Source organism: Suillus bovinus (assembly GCF_016758785.1).
Source record: "Suillus bovinus strain UH-Sbo-P2 chromosome Unknown EDB93scaffold_4, whole genome shotgun sequence".
NCBI classification, from domain to species: Eukaryota; Fungi; Basidiomycota; class Agaricomycetes; order Boletales; family Suillaceae; genus Suillus; species Suillus bovinus.
In genome coordinates, this window is record NW_024542060.1 from 927,415 (window position 1) to 945,852 (window position 18,438).

At 47.5% G+C, this 18,438-nt stretch overlaps 7 protein-coding genes and 1 non-coding gene across 8 annotated transcripts; 3 read left to right on the forward strand and 5 right to left on the reverse strand.

The window, feature by feature from the left end:
- Positions 1-924: 924 nt before the first annotated feature.
- EDB93DRAFT_1064563 (uncharacterized protein) lies at positions 925-1,861 on the reverse strand (the record flags this gene model as incomplete). The annotated part of the gene is made up of 2 exons (XM_041444880.1): positions 925-1,276; positions 1,326-1,861. Coding segments are annotated over 2 exons (888 nt in total), but the record flags the coding sequence as incomplete, so codon positions are not given.
- Positions 1,862-3,120: 1,259 nt separating this feature from the next.
- Positions 3,121-3,789, reverse strand: EDB93DRAFT_1246013 (uncharacterized protein; the record flags this gene model as incomplete). Its single annotated transcript, XM_041452393.1, has 2 exons — positions 3,121-3,294; positions 3,346-3,789. 2 exons carry the CDS (start codon positions 3,787-3,789, stop codon positions 3,121-3,123), a joined length of 618 nt encoding a protein of 205 aa, XP_041312511.1.
- Positions 3,790-4,241: 452 nt separating this feature from the next.
- On the reverse strand, positions 4,242-6,207 carry EDB93DRAFT_564911 (uncharacterized protein). Its single transcript, XM_041456734.1, has one exon. It carries the CDS (start codon positions 6,137-6,139, stop codon positions 4,424-4,426), a length of 1,716 nt encoding a protein of 571 aa, XP_041312512.1. The 5' UTR covers positions 6,140-6,207; the 3' UTR covers positions 4,242-4,423.
- An 819-nt stretch (positions 6,208-7,026) lies between these two features.
- EDB93DRAFT_1246015 (uncharacterized protein) lies at positions 7,027-8,815 on the forward strand (the record flags this gene model as incomplete). The annotated part of the gene is made up of 3 exons (XM_041452394.1): positions 7,027-7,411; positions 7,479-8,395; positions 8,450-8,815. The coding sequence occupies 3 exons, from the start codon at positions 7,027-7,029 to the stop codon at positions 8,813-8,815; spliced, it is 1,668 nt and encodes a 555-aa protein (XP_041312513.1).
- Positions 8,816-9,104: 289 nt separating this feature from the next.
- Positions 9,105-10,031, reverse strand: EDB93DRAFT_1246016 (peroxiredoxin; the record flags this gene model as incomplete). The annotated part of the gene is made up of 6 exons (XM_041452395.1): positions 9,105-9,263; positions 9,313-9,391; positions 9,450-9,648; positions 9,703-9,788; positions 9,845-9,868; positions 9,931-10,031. 6 exons carry the CDS (start codon positions 10,029-10,031, stop codon positions 9,105-9,107), a joined length of 648 nt encoding a protein of 215 aa, XP_041312514.1.
- A 129-nt stretch (positions 10,032-10,160) lies between these two features.
- EDB93DRAFT_1120199 (peptidase family M48-domain-containing protein) lies at positions 10,161-12,008 on the reverse strand. The gene is made up of 9 exons (XM_041448482.1): positions 11,618-12,008; positions 11,499-11,565; positions 11,144-11,447; positions 11,018-11,092; positions 10,954-10,968; positions 10,746-10,901; positions 10,635-10,695; positions 10,491-10,584; positions 10,161-10,437 (listed from the first exon to the last, which is right to left on the reverse strand). Exons 1-9 carry the CDS (start codon positions 11,899-11,901, stop codon positions 10,327-10,329), a joined length of 1,167 nt encoding a protein of 388 aa, XP_041312515.1. The 5' UTR covers positions 11,902-12,008; the 3' UTR covers positions 10,161-10,326.
- EDB93DRAFT_t11 lies at positions 12,004-12,085 on the forward strand. Its single transcript has one exon. It is a non-coding gene; the product is annotated as a tRNA-Glu (tRNA).
- Positions 12,086-13,862: 1,777 nt separating this feature from the next.
- On the forward strand, positions 13,863-18,307 carry EDB93DRAFT_1120204 (uncharacterized protein). The gene is made up of 11 exons (XM_041448483.1): positions 13,863-14,578; positions 14,632-14,710; positions 14,759-14,873; positions 14,919-15,213; positions 15,262-15,283; positions 15,338-15,781; positions 15,831-16,604; positions 16,659-17,380; positions 17,434-17,774; positions 17,830-17,887; positions 17,937-18,307. The coding sequence occupies exons 1-11, from the start codon at positions 14,036-14,038 to the stop codon at positions 18,198-18,200; spliced, it is 3,657 nt and encodes a 1,218-aa protein (XP_041312516.1). The 5' UTR covers positions 13,863-14,035; the 3' UTR covers positions 18,201-18,307.
- Positions 18,308-18,438: the final 131 nt, after the last annotated feature.

An 18,438-nucleotide genomic window follows, 5' to 3' on the forward strand; every position in this document is an offset into this window, starting at 1 on the left:
TCTCAATGGAGAATATCACGCTAAGCTCGTGGCCGACACTGACGCGGAAACTAACACTTCGAGGAGTGTGTACATGTACCAACCAGCAATACTGTGTAGGGAAAAAGTGCTCTGCGGTTGCTCTGCGGGATCCGGAGAAATCTGGTCGAGGAGTCCAAATATCATTAAACATTATGAAGTATAATAATTATATCGAGGTTTACGTATACGTAGGCAAATTACTCGTATACTACGGGAACAAAGAGTAACTACCCACACACCCACACTGGTAAGGTAGACGACATTTTGATTCAACCACTGCGCCGCATTGCTTATGTCATGTTTCCCACGGCCAAATCTGCCAGTTGCGATCTTTTCTTTCGCCGTTGCCTTGTCAAAATCATATACGCTGTAGTCAGTCATATCTTTCCTGCTGTGTCTAAAGCCTCCAAGATAGAATTCGGAACGACTCGATGTCCGTGATATTTCCTCGTCGCCCAAACTGCCTGTGGCCCTGTAAGACCCTTGGTATATGCATCCATGAACCTTGCGGAACAATTTGCATACCTGGAGACAGCGTTGTTAGATGTGGTTGTTTGGCTGAAGATTGTTTCAAGCTTACCTTCGGATCTGCAATAACGGAATATCATCAAGACATGCACTGACATGCTTTTCCATATCTTCCATCTTGTGGACCCAAGGACCCGAGCGATACAGAAGCTTGACAGCACCCCAATATTGCTCAATAAAATTGAGCTCACAGTGGAATTTGGGATAGAAGTCACACAGATGTCCACGGGCAGTGATGAGTTCTTCGAGATGTGATTTGACATTCTGAAAGTCAGGTTGATTGAACAATGTGCGACGACAGCAACAATCAATGGCACCTTTGGCGCATTTGAAGTCTTTGCATTCTGCACGAAGCCCTGCTCGCCAGAGTCCACACTCATCCAGAATGGCTTGCATGCCTTTGAACCACCCAGGCATTGTGAGGTGATCGTCTGGAAAGTAAAGGTTTTGTTGTGTTCCATCTTGTAAGGTTGTATTCCGCATTTTTGGTCCATTTGGGTGACACGTCCACCCAAGCTTTGGGTTTTTCACCATCTTTCTTGCACTTGGGGCATCAGGTGCCCATTTCTGATGTGACATTGCATTGTCAAACAAGAACAGGGCTCGTTTGAAACTGTGAGTGTTCTCCTCGAAGATATCAATTGCATTATCAACTTGTTTCACAAGGTCATCGTTGGTGAAATATCCATCTCGATTTTTACCTGGCTTAAACAGCACTTGGGATTCACTGCAGAGGCAAAGTTACAATTGGGAATGATGGTAAATCTTCAACGCACCTGTTGCCATGCCTCAACTCTCCCCATTCTTCGGTCAACATGCCTGAAACCATCAATGAGGGCCCTTCACCCTTTGTCTCTGGTTGCTTTGTGTCTTTGTGGTCCCATTTCATCTGTCGTCTATCATGCATCGTGAATGTAGATTCATCCTGGGTCACTTTGACAAGTGGGTAGATTCCGGCAGCAAGATCAATTCCAGTGGGCAGGGATAGGACATTTCCATTGTGATCGTAAGTTGTCATCCATTTTGAATACTTGTTCATGCGGCTCAAAAATCCTTTCCGATATTCGACAACATCAGCCCGCTCATGGCCATCAATGTACATTCCTTTTGTTGCCTTCCTGTATCTCCAATCCATCTTATGCAGCCAACACTGACCTGTCTGAATGGTGATGCCAATCTTCGAGCCTAGGTACTGTTTCATCTCTGCAGTTGCCATAATATCCACAATGTCTTGTGCTTTCACATAGCCATCCTTTGCAATGCCTTGGAGGTGGAGATGTATATGTTGTGCAAGGTCCTCGTCTTGAAGGATAGAGGTTCCCATTCGGCTATATCTATGGAGGGGCAGTGTCCCAAATCGCATGTAGTCCACAACCCATCTGCGTAAATTTCGGGCATGATTGACCCCTCTTCCAGTTGCTTCTGCTGCAAGCTTAGAGCATTTCATCCACCCAAATCCTGTTACAAGAACATCTTGATGCTTGGGCCCCTACCATTTTTCTCCTCATCCTCCTCGTATCAGCCCTCGCATCACACCCTTACCCTGACCTTACTCTCATCATACTGGTCATCCTCGCATTCCCCTTCACCCTCTACCTGTCGTTGCAGCAAAGCCAGTACATCTGGCCGGATCCTTTTGCTGACGAAGCATACCCATGCTCTGTCCCACCATCTGACTAGTCCAGTGGACAGTCCCGTTACCCTTACCGTCCGGACGGTAACCTATGATACGACGCATGCTGCGTCCCCTCTGCCCAGTTCCCTTTTCTTGATCTATGACTCAGTGCGCAGCCGCATATGTGTACTTATACTTAGCTCCGCAGTTGCACGATCGTGCCACTGCGCATTTCACTTCTTATTTTGATCTCTGACTCACTTTCTTATCTGCACGTTCATGTTCACTCGTGTCTCACCTCGAACGTGCTTTCCTTTTATAGCTTTACCCTTTACCGCTTACCTCTCTTGGTAGTACGAGTTATCACCCACTAATATGCTTCCTGTCCTCTATATAAACTCGCTACCATGTACCATATTCCTTAACTTGAATCTACTTGGTTCTTGACCTCCTACTCTCACAAGAGTGATCCCTTCTGCCTAGCCAGCAGTCTATATTCTATCTTCTTATCTGCTCTTCACGGATAAGTCCTTAGTCTCGATCTTTACTCATTGACTTCGTCGACAAGCAAAGCCCCCCTGTTAACTAGTCGGACTTCTGTCCTTCTAATTAACAACGATCTTACAATTAACCTTCGGGTGTCGTAAGCCTTGGCAGATACCACTTATTGTCTAGCATCCGCTTGACATAAGCTACCCGATTTGGACATAGGCGTCAAATCTTACTTGCCGAAGCCTCGCCAACCCAAGGACATCCTCGACTGTTGACAACACACGCTCTGTTTGAGCATCGCCAACAGATACCATCCAAGTCGTAACAAATCCAAGCTCTAGATCAATATACAGACTGATAAGAGCAATCATACTGGTGACACGAGCACAGATAAACATTTTGAGATTATCTTTCTTGTGCCTCACTATCAATTCAGCCTTGGCTCTTCACAAAGCTGGGAGATCTCAATGATTTGGAAGGTCAAATGTGGCTGGGAACTTGGATTCTGCATCTGAATCAGCTGCAACATCAGCTTGTGGATCTGTGACTCGTTCGGACTGAGATGGCTGTTGGGTCTCAACAATCTCCGGATCTGCTGTGACATATCTGGTTCCTTGCACCTGGTTGCCATTTGTAATCTGATGGAAAATCATTCAGCATATTCCAATTTCACATCTGTTATTTCACACATGTATTCTGTCTTCCTGTTTGCTGCTCTCAGGTTCTGCATTTTTTTGGAAGAATGACACTATGGATGGGAATCCAGCAGCCTCCATTTTCTTTCCCTCGAGTCTCTGCCTCCGTTTTGTCCGGTCTGAGTTTCCCTTGTAGACTGGTTTTCTCTTTGTGGCTTCTTGTCTTTCCCTCTCCTTTCTAACCATACTGTCATGTGCTGCCTGGAGTTTGGCAGCAAAGGCAAGAAGGTCTGAATCTGTTTGAATTTCCTGCACGACCTCATCTTCACTGTCCTCCAACTCAAGATCAGAAGTGTATGCTTCTGACTCGGAGTCACAGTCTATTCCAGGCTCTGGTGTGCTTGACTTGACAGGTTCTGGTGCTTGGGACTTGACTTTAGGGGAATTTTTATGCAGGTTCTTGAGCCTATTTTTAATGCAGGTCTTTCTGCGACCCATAGCTGGCTTATTGAGATTTGTGAGCCAATCTCCTGGTAGACTTTGCTTCGCATTTTTAGTGGATTATGTAAGATTATATATCACATGACATGGCCAAATTCTCGACGTCAAATTTATTTTCTCTCATCAGTCTGTGTCTGAAGACTATTCAAGGTGTTTTGGACACTTTTCATAAAAGTCGAAATAACATCACAAGAAATAAATATTCTTTGATTTTTTTTCCATCATATTGTAGCCAAAGGTATCTGGAATGCATTCTTGCATGCTAATAGGCTCTAATGTGCAGTATGTTTGTGAAATAACCTGTACGCGGAGGTGATACAAAATGTGGCTGGATTTGGATGTCGTCTACCTTACTTGCAACAAGCGGCAAGCTGAAATTATCCGGAAACGCGCCTGACAATCAAGTCAGTCCTTAACACCCAATATTGAAATATAATGAGAATGATTCAGTGTAACTGGCCAGCATTGATTCTACACATGCCATTGCTCCGGTTGGTGACTGGCTGCACATGATTCTACGCCGCCCAGAGCCAGGATTCTACATGAAAAAATGGAAGGGTCTGATTATTTCTAGCAAGTACTCCAAACCTCTACATGCACGATGATTTGCACAGTAGTAGTTGATTTTACGTTACCGAATACTAAACCTCTTTCGTACGATCCAGTCAGTATTAACTTCGTGGCTGATAGCTATTCGGAATCTTCTCCATGTCTTTCCTTTATCATATGTCGCCAGTAAAAGCCAGAACCACCAGTTTGGAACATCTTCAAACGACCAACTCTGTTCCCCAAAGGTCGCCAGTACAACTTCGCCCTGTTTCTTTTCCGCTTTCCGATTCAAGAACCTCTGTCTTTCCTCGCGCTCCTTGTTTGCGATCTGCTGTCGCAAGGTAAGCGGTCCATAATGAGCAGGTTCGCGGCCGCTATTGGAAGGCTCCAATATCCCCCCAATAAGATATGTTCCGGTTTGAGGAGGCCTTTTACGGAAGAGCTCGGCATAGCGTGGCAATAGATGGATTTCAATATTAAGATCGTCATGCTCTACAGCAATAGACGCGAAACTCAAGCTTTCTCCAACTTTCTCCACTTCCAGACAGTACATAGACATGTGCAATATGCCTTGAGGGTCAACATGAGGCAAGAGTTCAGCATGCGGTGTAACTCCGAAGATGTCCCTTGGCTGCCAGCCAAATCCACTAGGCAGCCACGAGACGCCGAGACCGGGTTCATCTCTTTCGTAGAGTTCATGCTGGAGCGTGAGTAAGGCGGATAAATCACCATCTCGAACTCTTAAATAGGCAAATATGGCGAGAATGATGCCCGGTGAAAGCTGGTAGTCCACCGGAAGCGAGTGACGAATTTTTTGGGAAAATAGGCCAAGAATGCCGTAGATGTTATCATGAAGGAATGCGCAGTCTCGCATGCGACAGTACTGCAAACAGAGCTCAGGTGACATTGGGCGGTGCCAATCTGATATCGGGAGAGAAATGGGAAATTCGTCGCTCGTCATGCGGAGAAGGCCGCGAGAGCCAGGTGAAAATGAGTCGCTTGCCTTGACCAATTCGTTGGCATCGATTCGGATGTTTCTGGTGCGGACTACAACCTTTTTGGCCAAGTACGTCTCCTGGAAGACCCAAAGCCGTTTGGCATGATACCCCTTCATCCAAGTTATAATCCTACGCCAAGCTCCGTCGCTTCTGGATTCTAATCCTGTATCGTCTTGGGGAGGACCTTCGGTAGTAGCATACCGCCGGCGTAACGCTTCGGATACCGCAACACAGCAAGCTGCATTGGTATAGTAGTCGCTCATTCTGGGTATTTCACGCGCGACATCTTCTGGATCCGCCTGGTTGATACAAATATTGTCTATCCAGACATGCTCAAGACCCATCAACAAAGCTTCCCTGGCAACAAGGAGAAATATCTCTCGAAGATACTCCCGCGATATCCCCGCTGGCACTTCCAACGGACAATGCAACCGACCCACCTCCCCTTCCTCTGCATCGACTGCCTGAATGATGTTTGGGTGCATGAGACAAGTCAAACGGAACCAGTCATCGAACGTGGGTGCCTGTGGTATGTCATTATACAGACCAGAGTAGTGTTCTGGAGTGTCTGAAAATCTATCTGGGTTCCAAAGGTAGGATGCAATGACATAGCGCTTCGTAGTATCATTCTGGATGGCTTCGATTTGTCCCGTGAAAATGTTGATTAGCCTTGTTGGGACATGCCTGGGGGCTGATAATACATTCACATCCTGATCCAGTGCATCGAACTTTTGTATTGCATTGATCCAGGCTACGCGAGCCCGGTCAGTTTTAGTGACGGGTAACTGGCCCAAGTTCATTGACGATCCGAGTATAATTCGAATGAGGGTTCGTAACTAGCGATATGGTGCCAATAAGACCCTGAAAGCAGGGTGAGTTTACTCGATTCTCCATGGTTTCATGATATACCTAGCGGGTTCAACTGAAGCAACGATGATCGAATCGATTTGTGTGAGATTGAGATTGCAGGAGGATAGTGGAAATTGGTATAGGAATAACTAGTGCGGTATGGTTCACTGCAGTGTACCTTCTGGTCGACTTCGAGTTAGCCACGAGTCGGAGTGGGTGCTCTGCCAACAGGCTGCCGCACCATACAACGCCGCTGGCTGGCAGTCCCAGATTGGCAAGAAGATTTGATCGTGCATTATGTTGTGGACTCGCATAGATCAGGCAAGTGAGAGAGATATTGCGAGAAATACAGCTTCAGACGCAAGGACGGAGAGAAGAGCTTGAGCCAAACAATGACCCGAGGAGGAGATGGAACCGAATCAAAAAATTACTACATTTATGGTGTGGGCCATGATAAACTGACACTGCTGTAAAGATATTAACAATTGTCCCAGAAGAAGTCTGTGTCAGTCTGAGAGACGATACCCCAGTGAACGTTGAACAGCCAGTCGACTCAAGTGACTGGAGTTACCAGGTCCGTGACAGCGTGCTACTAGGTCGAGCTATATAAGATCTCGACTCATCGACGTTCGTACATACATAGTAATTTAATGGGGTCTTGCATACGGCACTTGGCAGCACCTGAGAACGACTCTGGGCCCGCCTATGATACGTATACTTTGCCCGGCGCTGGATGAAAGTTTTTCAATGCTACTCTAGTTATAACATGGCCATCAACCTTCCGTCCACAATATTGACCTTTTTCGTCTGATAACCCGAACTGACTCAACGTTTAACCATGCACTTCCTCTCTCGACGCTCTGCGGAACCACCAAGGTCATCTTCTGATTTGGATATAGCTGGAGGGGAAAGCGCTACAACAGACACTAGTACTACTTACCAGGAAAAATATCCAAATCGCGTTCTTAAACGCGTCACGACCCTCTTCAACCCTCGAAAACGAACTTCCTCCAAGAACAGCAGCCCCACGGGCGGCTACGGGGCAGTCGGATTCATTCGTGATGCCGCGGGTGCAGCATATCCCCGACCGTCTAGTGATTCCTCCACTGCATCACCAGACGAAATTAGGAGACCCAGCGGCCTCGGACGCAGGGCCAGTTTAATGGAGTCTTCACAATTACCCAGTGAAAATATCAGTCTAGAGCGGTCAAACGGAAATGAAGGTGAGCCAAGAGTGTTCAAGTCTTTGCCCGATCTATTGATTAATCCGTCACAATTCATTCCATGCAGGATTGCTTGCAGAACACGCAACACACACAGGTGTCCCAATCCAGAGCCTTCCTGTGGAGCTGTTAGAGACAATTCTGTCTTTCTTGCCCAAGCTCGATTTACTGCGTATCGCCCTTGTTTCGACTCACTTCTGCGACGCGTCGCGCAATACATTATATCGGACACTTGACTTCCAATCGATATCAGAGCCACAAGTTGAAAAGCTTTGTAGAACCCTTGCCGCCCATGCGTCTCTCGCTGCAAGGGTCCGATCTTTCTCGTGTCATTTCTGGCCAGCAACAACGTCATCTGAGGGCCATCTCACACCATCTCTTGATCTCACGAAGGCGTTGCATAATATGTCGAACTTGGAATCTCTTACGCTACGGACATTTGTTCCAGTATTTTCGCAGTCGCCTCCCCTTTCTTTCCAATTGAAGACACTGGTCATCCTCGATGACACAATTTCTGTGGAGCAAATCATCGACATTATACATTTCCTCAGAAATCAAACCTCCCTACAATATCTAGCTTTTCCCAATGTCGTCGAGAATACCTTCTTACCTGAATCTTCCTTCCATCAACACATATTCGCATCTGGTCTCGCACGAGAAACCATACTGCCATCGCTTTCTCAACTGCATGCTCCTCCACGACTGATGATGACAATATGCTCCTTACTGGGACAAACACTTCAAACTGTTGTTTTGGACATCACCACCACGCTGTACACGGGTTTACGGCCTGCCGCACTCCTCCGTGCAATTCAAGGCGTCTCCAAACTGGATGTAGTCTTCACTCACGAGGTGGACAAACGAACTGTTGAAAAATTCTTGGGCGCTGCCGGTGGAATTCTGTCAGGTAGCGGCGCTGCCAACAGCCGCGGCCTCGTCGTTTTGGAGGTAGAGGTTCTTTGGATGGAAGACGACACCACCGAAGTCAGTGATATTTTCTGAATTTAAGAATAGTTGATTTTGACGCTTTACTCGAAGATACTATATGGCATCATCGATTCAGTCATATCGCGTTTTAATGGCTTGCGCACGCTCAAGCTCACCACACCATTTCGTTCCAGACAGTCACAACTGTTGACGCCCCCATTGTCTGGCTCCCTCCAATCGACAGTACCACCCCATAGTCCCACAACGCCCCCGCCTAGCCTTTCCTCAATGCTGATTACTTCGCCTTTGGGCGTTGTCCTATCAAGCGACTTTGTGAGCTCAGGTACAGAGAAGACACATGCCAAAATATGGACGAAAGCTTGCTCTACGCTAAGTGACATCCAGTTTTGTTTTCCGGATCCATCGCCGGAGGCAGACGTTGCACTATGCGGAGTCTGGTTCCACAGGAAAGAGTGATAGTCGAGCGTTGGCCCTCTTAAGATACAGCAGAGGAGAAAATTATCTATTCGGCTTCATCGATCATCTGGCGCTTCCGGCCTTATCTACCGATATGCAGTGTTGCGCATTTTACTTCGTTTAATCGGGCTTAGGAAACTTCTGAACTTCGAAAGTCAACCATGACAGGATATATATAAGTAACATAAGGTATATATAGTGATATATGTATGTAAAAATCTAACAACTAGATATCCAATCCACCTGCACGAAAAGCGTATCACATCTAGCTGTCATGTAAAGCCTTCTATCAATCTGTGCGAACACGTTTCTTGGCATTCCCGTTCACATGACCATTGGTAGCCGCGTCATCTACCGTCGAGAAGTAGTCAATAGATCCTATGGGGTCCGGCTTGATGGTTTTAGCACCCTCAGTCCAGCCCAAAGGGCAGACCTCTCCATGTTCCTCCTGCGAAAGATGCAGTGAAACGTTACGGCATACAAAGAAAAATTCGCACCACAAATTGGAAGGCCTTGAGAAGACGGATAGTTTCGTCTACGGATCGACCGACAGGCAGATCATTAATGGTGATTTGCCTGTTTAAAAGCGTCGGTTACCAAACTAGTCCAGGATTTACAGAGACTGGTAACACACCTGACGATACCCTTGGGGTCAATGATGAACAAACCACGCAGCGCAATGCCTTCCTCCTCGATGAGGACACCGTAGTCCTTGGATATTGCCATGTTCCTGTCCGCAATCAAAGGGAGCTTGAGGTCAGGTCCAATGCCGCCCTGCTTCCTCGGTTGCTGTGCCCATGCAAAGTGGGAATACTGGGAATCCGTGGAAACACCTGCAAAACCATCAGAACGCGTCAAATGCACCACGAAAATAATCCTGAACTAACCGAGAACGGACGCATTCAGCGCTTTGAACTGAGGAAGCGCGTCGTTAAAAGCCAAGATCTCGGTTGGACAAACGAATGTGAAATCCCTGGAAACGTCACGACGTCAATGATGAGAAATATGAGGTGAATTTATAGTCCTCACATTGGGTAGAAGAAGAGAATTACCCTTGCAATAATGCTAATGTTAGCCACTCCTCTCACGAATGTCTAGCGAATAAAGACGCGTACCATTGGCCCAGGTATTCCGACAAGGAGACCTCTTTGAATTCACCCTCTACAACGGTGGTAGCTGTGAAGGCTGGTGCAGGGCGCTGAACGAAGACTGCCATTGTAACGCTGGATTGTAAATTCAGAAAAGAGTGGTGTCAGTTGCTATGAAGATTTTAAGTCCAATTAACCACCGCGTTATGTGTCTTTGTTTGGCTGGTCCATGGACCCATCAAAGGGATCGCATTAAATGTGGGGCTCCGACCTCAAATTTGATGCCGTTCATTGTCAAATGAGTAATTATAATTGCAGTAATTGCAACACTGATCAATTTGTACTCTCCAAATCGCACAAATAAAAGATACGCAGCGACAGAACCCGAATGTATTCGCCAAAATATCAACTCTGGTGGATAATCTACAATCTAAGGGAAAACTCCTTGAAGCGGCTCACAGAGTCCTGTATACCTGCACATTGAGGGCTGCCGGCTTGTACAGAATAGGCCTCTGGTATTAGTTCCTCGAGATGCTGAAGGAAAGATGAAACCATGGAGCTCAAAGTGAAAAAATATATATACTGACTTTGATTCTCCGCTCCGCACCAGGGTGCGTACGCAAGAATTCCAGACTTGTTGCTCCATGAGCCTTTTCAAATTGTGCAAGTCGCATGTGCATTCTGCAATGTCATGCACATCAGTAAGACGATCGAAACCCCAAGTCACTCACTCCACAGCAGCCTGGGGGTCAAAACATGCCTTTGCAGTGAGTTGCATGCCAATAGTATCGGCTGCGTCCCTGACGTCAGCATTTCCATGTTTACAATTGGAGAAAACACACCTTCGTATTCCTGAGTCCGCGAATTGGGTAGCTCCAGTAGCAACGTGCTTATGAGGTTGGTAATTCCAAAATCGAACCCGAAGACTGATTGCAGAAGAACTGCTATCGCTAGGAACACTTTAGAGGACGAATAGCGTTCAGAAGCATGTCGAGCAACTAGTAAAGGTAGGTTGAGAATGTGCGTGCATGTTGTATCATGCCATCATACCTACGTGAGCGATCTCTGCCGGATTATTTGAGTTGCGCAGATTATCCTTGGCGGAATCGCGCACCATGTCCAAGGACAGCAGCTAAACCCTGTTCATCCTTGCATATAGGTAAAATACCAGTGAAGACCACAATATTTCCTGTGGCCATTTATGTCAAAGTTCACTTGCAAAGGCAGCTTAAGAGCGAACCGAATGTGGCCATGGCGTTTACAATGGATGGATCATTCACAACAAGCAAATTCCATTCTTTACTTCCGCTTTCTGTGGTGGACAACTCCCCAGGTCTTCCAGTGGTGAATGGGTCTTCGCTCCAGAAGTCTTCTGGTGCTTCCAGTAGTGACCGGCGAGGCTCGCTCGAACGCAAGTGCCCAAGGTCCGATGATTCAAGAATACGATTAACAACCCGTTGGACGTGTCGTGTCACGGCATGATTAGAAGGTAGTATCTTGCCTCGGAATTCAGCCAAGAGCTCGTCATATGACGCCTGTGCAAGCTGCAGGGGGATATATGAGAGTTTGTTCCTTGAGGCTAATCTTGCTCTCACCTTTGTCTCGTACTTGCGACTGATGTCCATAAATCGCCACCTACCTGTTTCAGGGACTTGTTCTAAACTTGAGGGCTAAAGTGAGACATAGCATCACAGGTAATACACTGAACACATACTGCACGACATAATATGCTCCTCCGACTGCAACAATTGCAATAGCTATCTTCATACGATTATCTATCACCACTCCTGATGTGTGGCGTTGATCCTCTGAGGGAAAGCGTGTATACTGAGCATGTCGAGGAGATGATGTCGAGAGTCGACGTGGGGGAATTGAATGAAGGCTGGATGTCGGTGGTTGAACTCGTGGATAATTTCTAACAAGGACTGACAGGCCACGAGTACCACGCGACGCCCGCAGGATAGGCGCTGTCGTCGTCCACATGCGAGCAGGGAACATCACGAATGGCTAGGTGAGTGTCTGTATGCAAGCTTGAAAGCTCCTCTACTTGCATATAGGATGAAAGTCTAACAGGTAAACAAGGCTAGTACTCCTTTTCAATCGGATATGGTGTAATGGTTAACATTACCGCCTCTCATAAACCAATTCGCGGTAGCTCGGGGTTCGATTCCCCGTATCCGAATATTTTTTCATATCATTTAGTTTAGCATGTCACACGTGACATACAAAGGCAGTAACTAGTGCTTTTTCCCTCTCAGTGCACTTGGAATGTTCAAGATGCTTGTTAGAGCCTTCCCGTTCTCAAAATGACATGTACTCCTGCAGTGCAGTAACAGCGGTCACGAGAGCCATATGTTGGCGTGCCCTCCGGGCAACGTGATATCATTGACAGTCTTCGTTCATAAACATTTCAATCTCGCATCTCCCTTCTGTTTAGTGTTGCTGCTTTCCGTGCTTAACACACTCTAGCATCCTAGATGTATGTATTATGATGTCTGATTGTGAACAGCTCCTCTCCGCTTGTTTTTTCTTTCCCTCCCTTGTTTCGCAAGGTGCGTGTTTCTTTGCTGTGTTGCATGTTATATCGTTTACTATCAGTTTTCTCAGATGATTGGTCTTAACGCTCTGTATGTCACCATGGACATGGTCAGCGATATTGTATAGTGCAGAGCCTGCTCCGAGATAGCCGCAGCGGGTTGGGAGCCAGTCAATTCATCAAAATATGCAGCCCACTGGACCGTCAATTTCTCCACGAAGCTGCCCGCGGATAAGTTGAACTAACTTGTTTTGGGCTTGACTATAATCCTCTTCACTTATGTTATTGCTTTAGGGATATCGTGCATTATTGCCCTCATGTCTTCCTTGTTTATAACGTTTTCCATTTTCAGTAGATTAAGTATTCCTGATTATTGAATTCCGAGCCTATTGCTTCATACATGATTTTTCAAAAGTAACCTCTGACCATTAAGCTCGGAATTCTCGGACAGTGCTTAACCATGAGCATCATGGCTCGTCGACACTTCGAGGCCATCATCCTCAAAGTTGTGCCTCGGACATCATGCGGTATGGCAGCACCCTGTGATACTCGTCCGAAGGCTCTGGAGAGCGATATGTGTCTAAGTGTCTCCAAGTCCATGAAAGTAAGTACTACTGTCCCAGCTCCAAAACCATGCTAAATTGTATACTGACTGTTGATTTACTTCTTCTGAAAGACGTTGAACCCGGATTATCTTCTACTCGACTAGATACACGGGAAGCATGAGTAGTAAATCAGAAGGCTGTCGTTTCTGGAGATCTTCGACTGTATGTATCCTTGACCCGGGCCCGGGTTCTTATTGTAAATAGTGTCCATTTCGATTGAATTATCGATGGTCGTCCCTTACTACCATGATCAGGGACGCGTCTTTGAGGTGCGCGTGCACTCATGTTACGCCCTGCACATATAAGCACTACGGAGTTAGAGGCCTCGGCGAGTTCTTTCGTTTTCATCGTTTTCCCTTGTCTCACCTCTAGTCCTATGAGGATGGCAGATACGTCAAACTCGCACAAATGGTCCGGGGCCCTGCGCCAAAAGCTGTATACATCACAGAACCGCAAGTAACCGAAGAGTCGGTAGCAGTGGATGATAGTATTAACAATGAGCATCCGCAGTCCCATTCATCCTCTTATAAGTCTGTGACTTAGAACAACCATGCGACAGAGTTTATCGCCGATTCTAAGCGCATTTTCTTCTTGAGCATCTTGCTTGGCATGTGGATCAAAGGATGTACTAGTAGTTGTATGCCAGCCGCGCCTCGCGTTCGCAAATCTCGCATCCCTAAAGCAGTTTTTTAAGAGAAATCTACTTGTTCTCTTCGCCAACGTATAAGTTTAGACGTGGTTCCTAATAGTGCTAAATGAGGCCAATGCCATAAGATTAGATTGCATCCCATGCACACAGCTGCAGCACCGTGTGGCACCACAAACTTGATCAGGCACCAAACACATTCAGCAATATTTACCCGTCATCTCATTCTCCTCATCATCGACGACGGCGTTCAATCACAGTTCGTCGACGTAACGCGTCCTTCAGAGACAGCTGTATACCATATTACTTGTATACCTGTATGTAAATTTTTGTATTTTCCTTCACATGGCACCCCCCAGGCGTAGGGTATCATATGTGATACCTCCACCCACGGACGATGTTCCACGGCTTAGACTTCCACCGTTTGGAGTTCCCCGCAATGGTTCAATACGCCCACTTCTCATAGCCTCTCAGACACCACTGACCGACTCCAAGAGCACATCAGAGAACTCTCATCCGAGGCATCGACTGGGCGCCATGTCCCTTGCACTCGACACAACCACGCGTCTCGAAGGTCGGAACACACCGGAAGGCATCCTCTATACTGGCGGCAGGGATGGACTAATCATATCATGGGATTTGGGACTTCCGTTCAGGAGGAGACATGATGGCAGGCAACGCAGAGACCGGTTAGACAGATGGGAAATGTTGACAGGGATGGGGGATGAAATACTTGCTGAAGAAGCTGAGGAAGATGAGCGACGAGATGGTGATGTGCTAGGAGATGTAAAGGAAAGTGGCGGACGAAGACGAAGAGGCAGCACAACGGACCAGTTACCGTACGAACTTCAGTGGCAGTTGGACACTGATGCATTGGCATCAGGATCGGTGAGACACGATATTTATTAATCTGCCTGTAACTCAGGAAGCATCTCTTGTAGCATTCTAGCTTCCGTCAGTGCGCGCAGACCCACACAGATTGGGTAAACGATATCTTGCTCTGTAATTATAATCAGACAGGTACGTGCATGGAATGCAGTGGCGCATCAACAGGCTGAACATAAGTAGTTGTTTCTGCATCGTCTGATGGAACCATCAAGGCCTGGCATCCTCATTCTATTTCTCCCAGTGATCCCTCTGCAATAGGGTCTCACGCCGATTATGCACGCTGTCTCGCTCTTTGGTATGCACCCCCCGAATCCAATGGTTCATGCTGACATGTATCCAGTCGTGAACAGAATTGGATTGCTTCTGGCTCATTTGACCGGACCATTAAACTTTGGGATCTCACCCGAGCATCAATGACACCGGAACCATTTCTTACCCTCAACCCACCTGATGCTACCGCACCAAAAGCCTCTGTATATGCAATAGCCTCCGATCCATACGGACATGCAATCGCAAGTGGATCTCCAGAACGTGTCGTAAGGATGTGGGACCCGCGCTCAGGAAAGAGGACAGGGAAGCTGGTCGGCCACACGGATAATATCAGAGCTATTCTTATTTCAGAGGATGCGCGATATGTAAGCTATGAAACTTCGAAAATGATCTGTTCTAATGAGTTCGGCCAGCTCCTCACAGGTTCTGCAGACGGTGTGTAACAGATCATGATCCTCCAGATATCTTTCCTGAATATCATATCACTAGCATCCATCAAGCTATGGTCATTGTCATCTCAGCGGTGCCTGCATACGTTTGCATACCACACAGATTCTGTCTGGTCTCTCCATTCGACGCATCCCTCACTCGAGGTATTCTACTCTGGCGACAAGTCGGGTATGGTGTGCAAAGTAGATGTGGAGGGATGCACAGACATTTCTGACGGTGCCTGCATCACCATTGCGCGGGAATCTTCTGTTGAAGTCGGGGAAGGTATCAATAAAATCGTGACCGCGGATGACGGTCTTCTTTGGACTGCCTCCGGTAAATCGAGCATCAGTCGCTGGAGGCTGCCAAAACCCGTACCGAAACGAGTTTTAGATGAAGAGAGAGAAATAATTGCTGATAGCTCCTTTGCTACGATATCGAGGAGACAAGTTTCCCTTGGACCTGACTCTGTACCGTGGTCTGCACCACCATCGATACATCAAGGTGCACTTGCAAATTTAAGTTTAATTTTCAATACTGAGCTATCGACTAGTTCGTAGGGATGACGCGACAGCAGCCTACCCCGGTGTCCCGCTCACATCTTTTGTACGACTCACCTCTCCTGATGGTCCTTTCTCCCCTTCTTCATTTGCTCTACGTGGACGCGATCCCGAGGTTGCAACATTATACTCTGCTGCGTCCATCGCCTCCGTTCCGGGAGGACGTTCACCACTCCATGCTGCCTTTCACTACCCTTCTACCCTCATGCCCCCCAACACTCTCCGGAGCATGAAAAGTGAGATTTCGATGGCGCCCACCGATGTTGATGTAGTGCAGGACCCTCGGACGGCATATGAAACTCGGGAGTTCGCTGCTGATGCCGAGCCTTTAAATGCAAACCCAGATGCAGTGATAGCAGGCTCTCCTGGCCTCGTGCGAGCTATCTTGTTGAACGATCGGATGCATGCATTAACAGTGGATACGACAGACCAGGTCGCCGTGTGGGATATCGTGCGAGGAATCTGCAGAGGTCGCTTTGCCCGTGAGGAGGTGCGTGCTGCGAGTAGATCCGGCAGTACTTCCAGTAGTGGGCGTCGTCGTGACAACGGGAGTGTGACAGGGGGTGACAAAGAACGGAGTCCTCGTGAGGCGCTTGAGGCAGTCCGAGAGCGCATTGAGGGTGATGCTGTCTGTTCTCCTTGGTCGTCTGTGGACACGAAAACCGGTGTTCTCACTGTGCATATCAACGAGCGCTGTTTCGATTCTGAGATATACGCAGACGAGGCTGGCTTCGATTATGACAGGCATTTTGGCGATGAACTCCGGTGTAAGGATATCCTTTTTTATATTAACTGTCGTCTGATCTGAACACGCACTCCAGTTAACATTGGCAGGTGGGTCCTACGAAATTTGTTCCTCGGCTTTATCCGCGAGGAGCAGCGCATTCGTCGTAAACGCGACACCCACGGTTCCGAGACTGGTCACTCAGCTATACAGCGTACTGCAGCGCCACTATCAATGGAACTGAACGGGAACTCTTCTAGTTCCACACTGCAGCATTCCTTCGAGTCTTCAATGAGGCCGCCGCGAGTTCCTGTTAGTAGTGCGGTCGTCACAGCAACCACTTGTCTACCCGCCGTCCTTCCTTCACTCCCCTCTTTGACTCGACCCAGCCCTCTTCTTACCCCGATGATATCGCTCGTTCCGCTGAAATCTCCTCCACCGTTATCCACTATTCCTCAATTGCCCCCGAACGATACCACCCCTATTCCTCGACCAATACGCACGCAAGGCCTTGATCCAGTGACACCGCTCTCCAGCGCGTCTCGGGACGTAGATTATTTCTCTCCCAATCCCCATGCACGGCGCCCGTCTACAGGAAGCACCGCGCTGTCAGACGTCGGTGATTTTTCTGCATGGAGTAGTCCTCCGAGTGTCCTGGCAACACCGACATCAAGCACTCCTACTAGTGGTAGCGGGTTCATGGGGCGTCTGAAGAGCCTTGGTAAAGGCACTGTGAGAAAAATGACCATCGACGCATTGCCAGGTTCACCTATATCTAGCCCTTCTGGCAATTTAGCCGATACGCCAACCGTCCCAGAGGTAAATTTAGTAGATATGAAAATTTGTGTTTGTCTGACCGTTGCTTTGTCCAGGTACCTACAGACACCGTTGAAAAATCGGCTATACAAGCGCTCCTCGCAAACCCTATCTCACCTCCCACGTCTAACGATGCTCCCAATTTGACATTACCTGCGGCAATGACAATATTGATATCTGACGAAGTATACCCAGGGTGGAGAACGGTTTATAGGGGCAGCGTGTCGACTACATGGGCCGACGTGCACAAGTTGGAGTCGACGATACCTCTGTGGCTTGCTGAATACCTGCTATTCAACAAAATTACGAGCCCGCCTCCTGCAAAGGTCTCTTTTGTATTGCTACCTTGGCCAGGCACGGAACAGGGACATGAGTCACTCCCTGAGTTGCTCAACACGTCAGTGCATTTTAATTCCTCACATGCCGTGTATTCTAAATGTGTTCTTCAAAAGGTCACAGTCCAAATTAACGTCGAGCAGGTTCCTCAGAGTTCGTAAGCTGACCCATCATGTAAGTTGATCCCTTGCGCGGGCGATGCCATATTTGATATCACATGCAGGTTCAGGAAAAGTTGGAAAAGATATCTGGCAGTCCTACATCGACCCATCATCCACCGCATGACGATAATCAAAACTCGCATGATCGTGCTCGGGGTGAAGACCTGTACGAAATCCTCTGCAATGATTCTGTTCTGCCGCTGGATATGACTTTGGCTGCTGTACGACATTATTTCTGGCGTCAGACTGGCGAACTGGTGATGCACTATCGTTCTAAAATTCGGACGCAAGCACTGAGTGTCGATGTGCCTTCACAAAATATGTAATTTCCTGTAGAACGTGATAGGCCTCTTCGAATTTCGTACTGCTCTTCACACCACATCATGTACATAGGTATCTCACGGTGCGCCCGGAATTTAAATACTTCCTTCTATATGGTATGACTAAGGGTAGTGTAGGGAGCAGACGTTACTGTTGTACAACTGACCCTCCTCATTGTAGCTTCTGCTTGTTTGACCTGATCCAACTCGTCAAAATCAAAAGCATTACCAGCACTTTGACTTG

Coding starts and splice junctions, on each gene's coding strand:
- EDB93DRAFT_1120204 (XM_041448483.1), top strand. CDS start 14,036: ATGGCACCCCCCAGGCGTAGGGTATCATATGTGATACCTCCACCCACG. Junction 16,605..16,658: donor TTTTGGCGATGAACTCCGGT/GTAAGGATATCC, acceptor CACGCACTCCAG/TTAACATTGGCAGGTGGGTC. Junction 17,381..17,433: donor ATACGCCAACCGTCCCAGAG/GTAAATTTAGTA, acceptor TGCTTTGTCCAG/GTACCTACAGACACCGTTGA.
- EDB93DRAFT_564911 (XM_041456734.1), bottom strand. CDS start 6,139: ATGAACTTGGGCCAGTTACCCGTCACTAAAACTGACCGGGCTCGCGTA.
- EDB93DRAFT_1120199 (XM_041448482.1), bottom strand. CDS start 11,901: ATGTTCCCTGCTCGCATGTGGACGACGACAGCGCCTATCCTGCGGGCG. Junction 10,585..10,634: donor GACCCCCAGGCTGCTGTGGA/GTGAGTGACTTG, acceptor ATGACATTGCAG/AATGCACATGCGACTTGCAC. Junction 10,438..10,490: donor GTGCGGAGCGGAGAATCAAA/GTCAGTATATAT, acceptor TCTTTCCTTCAG/CATCTCGAGGAACTAATACC.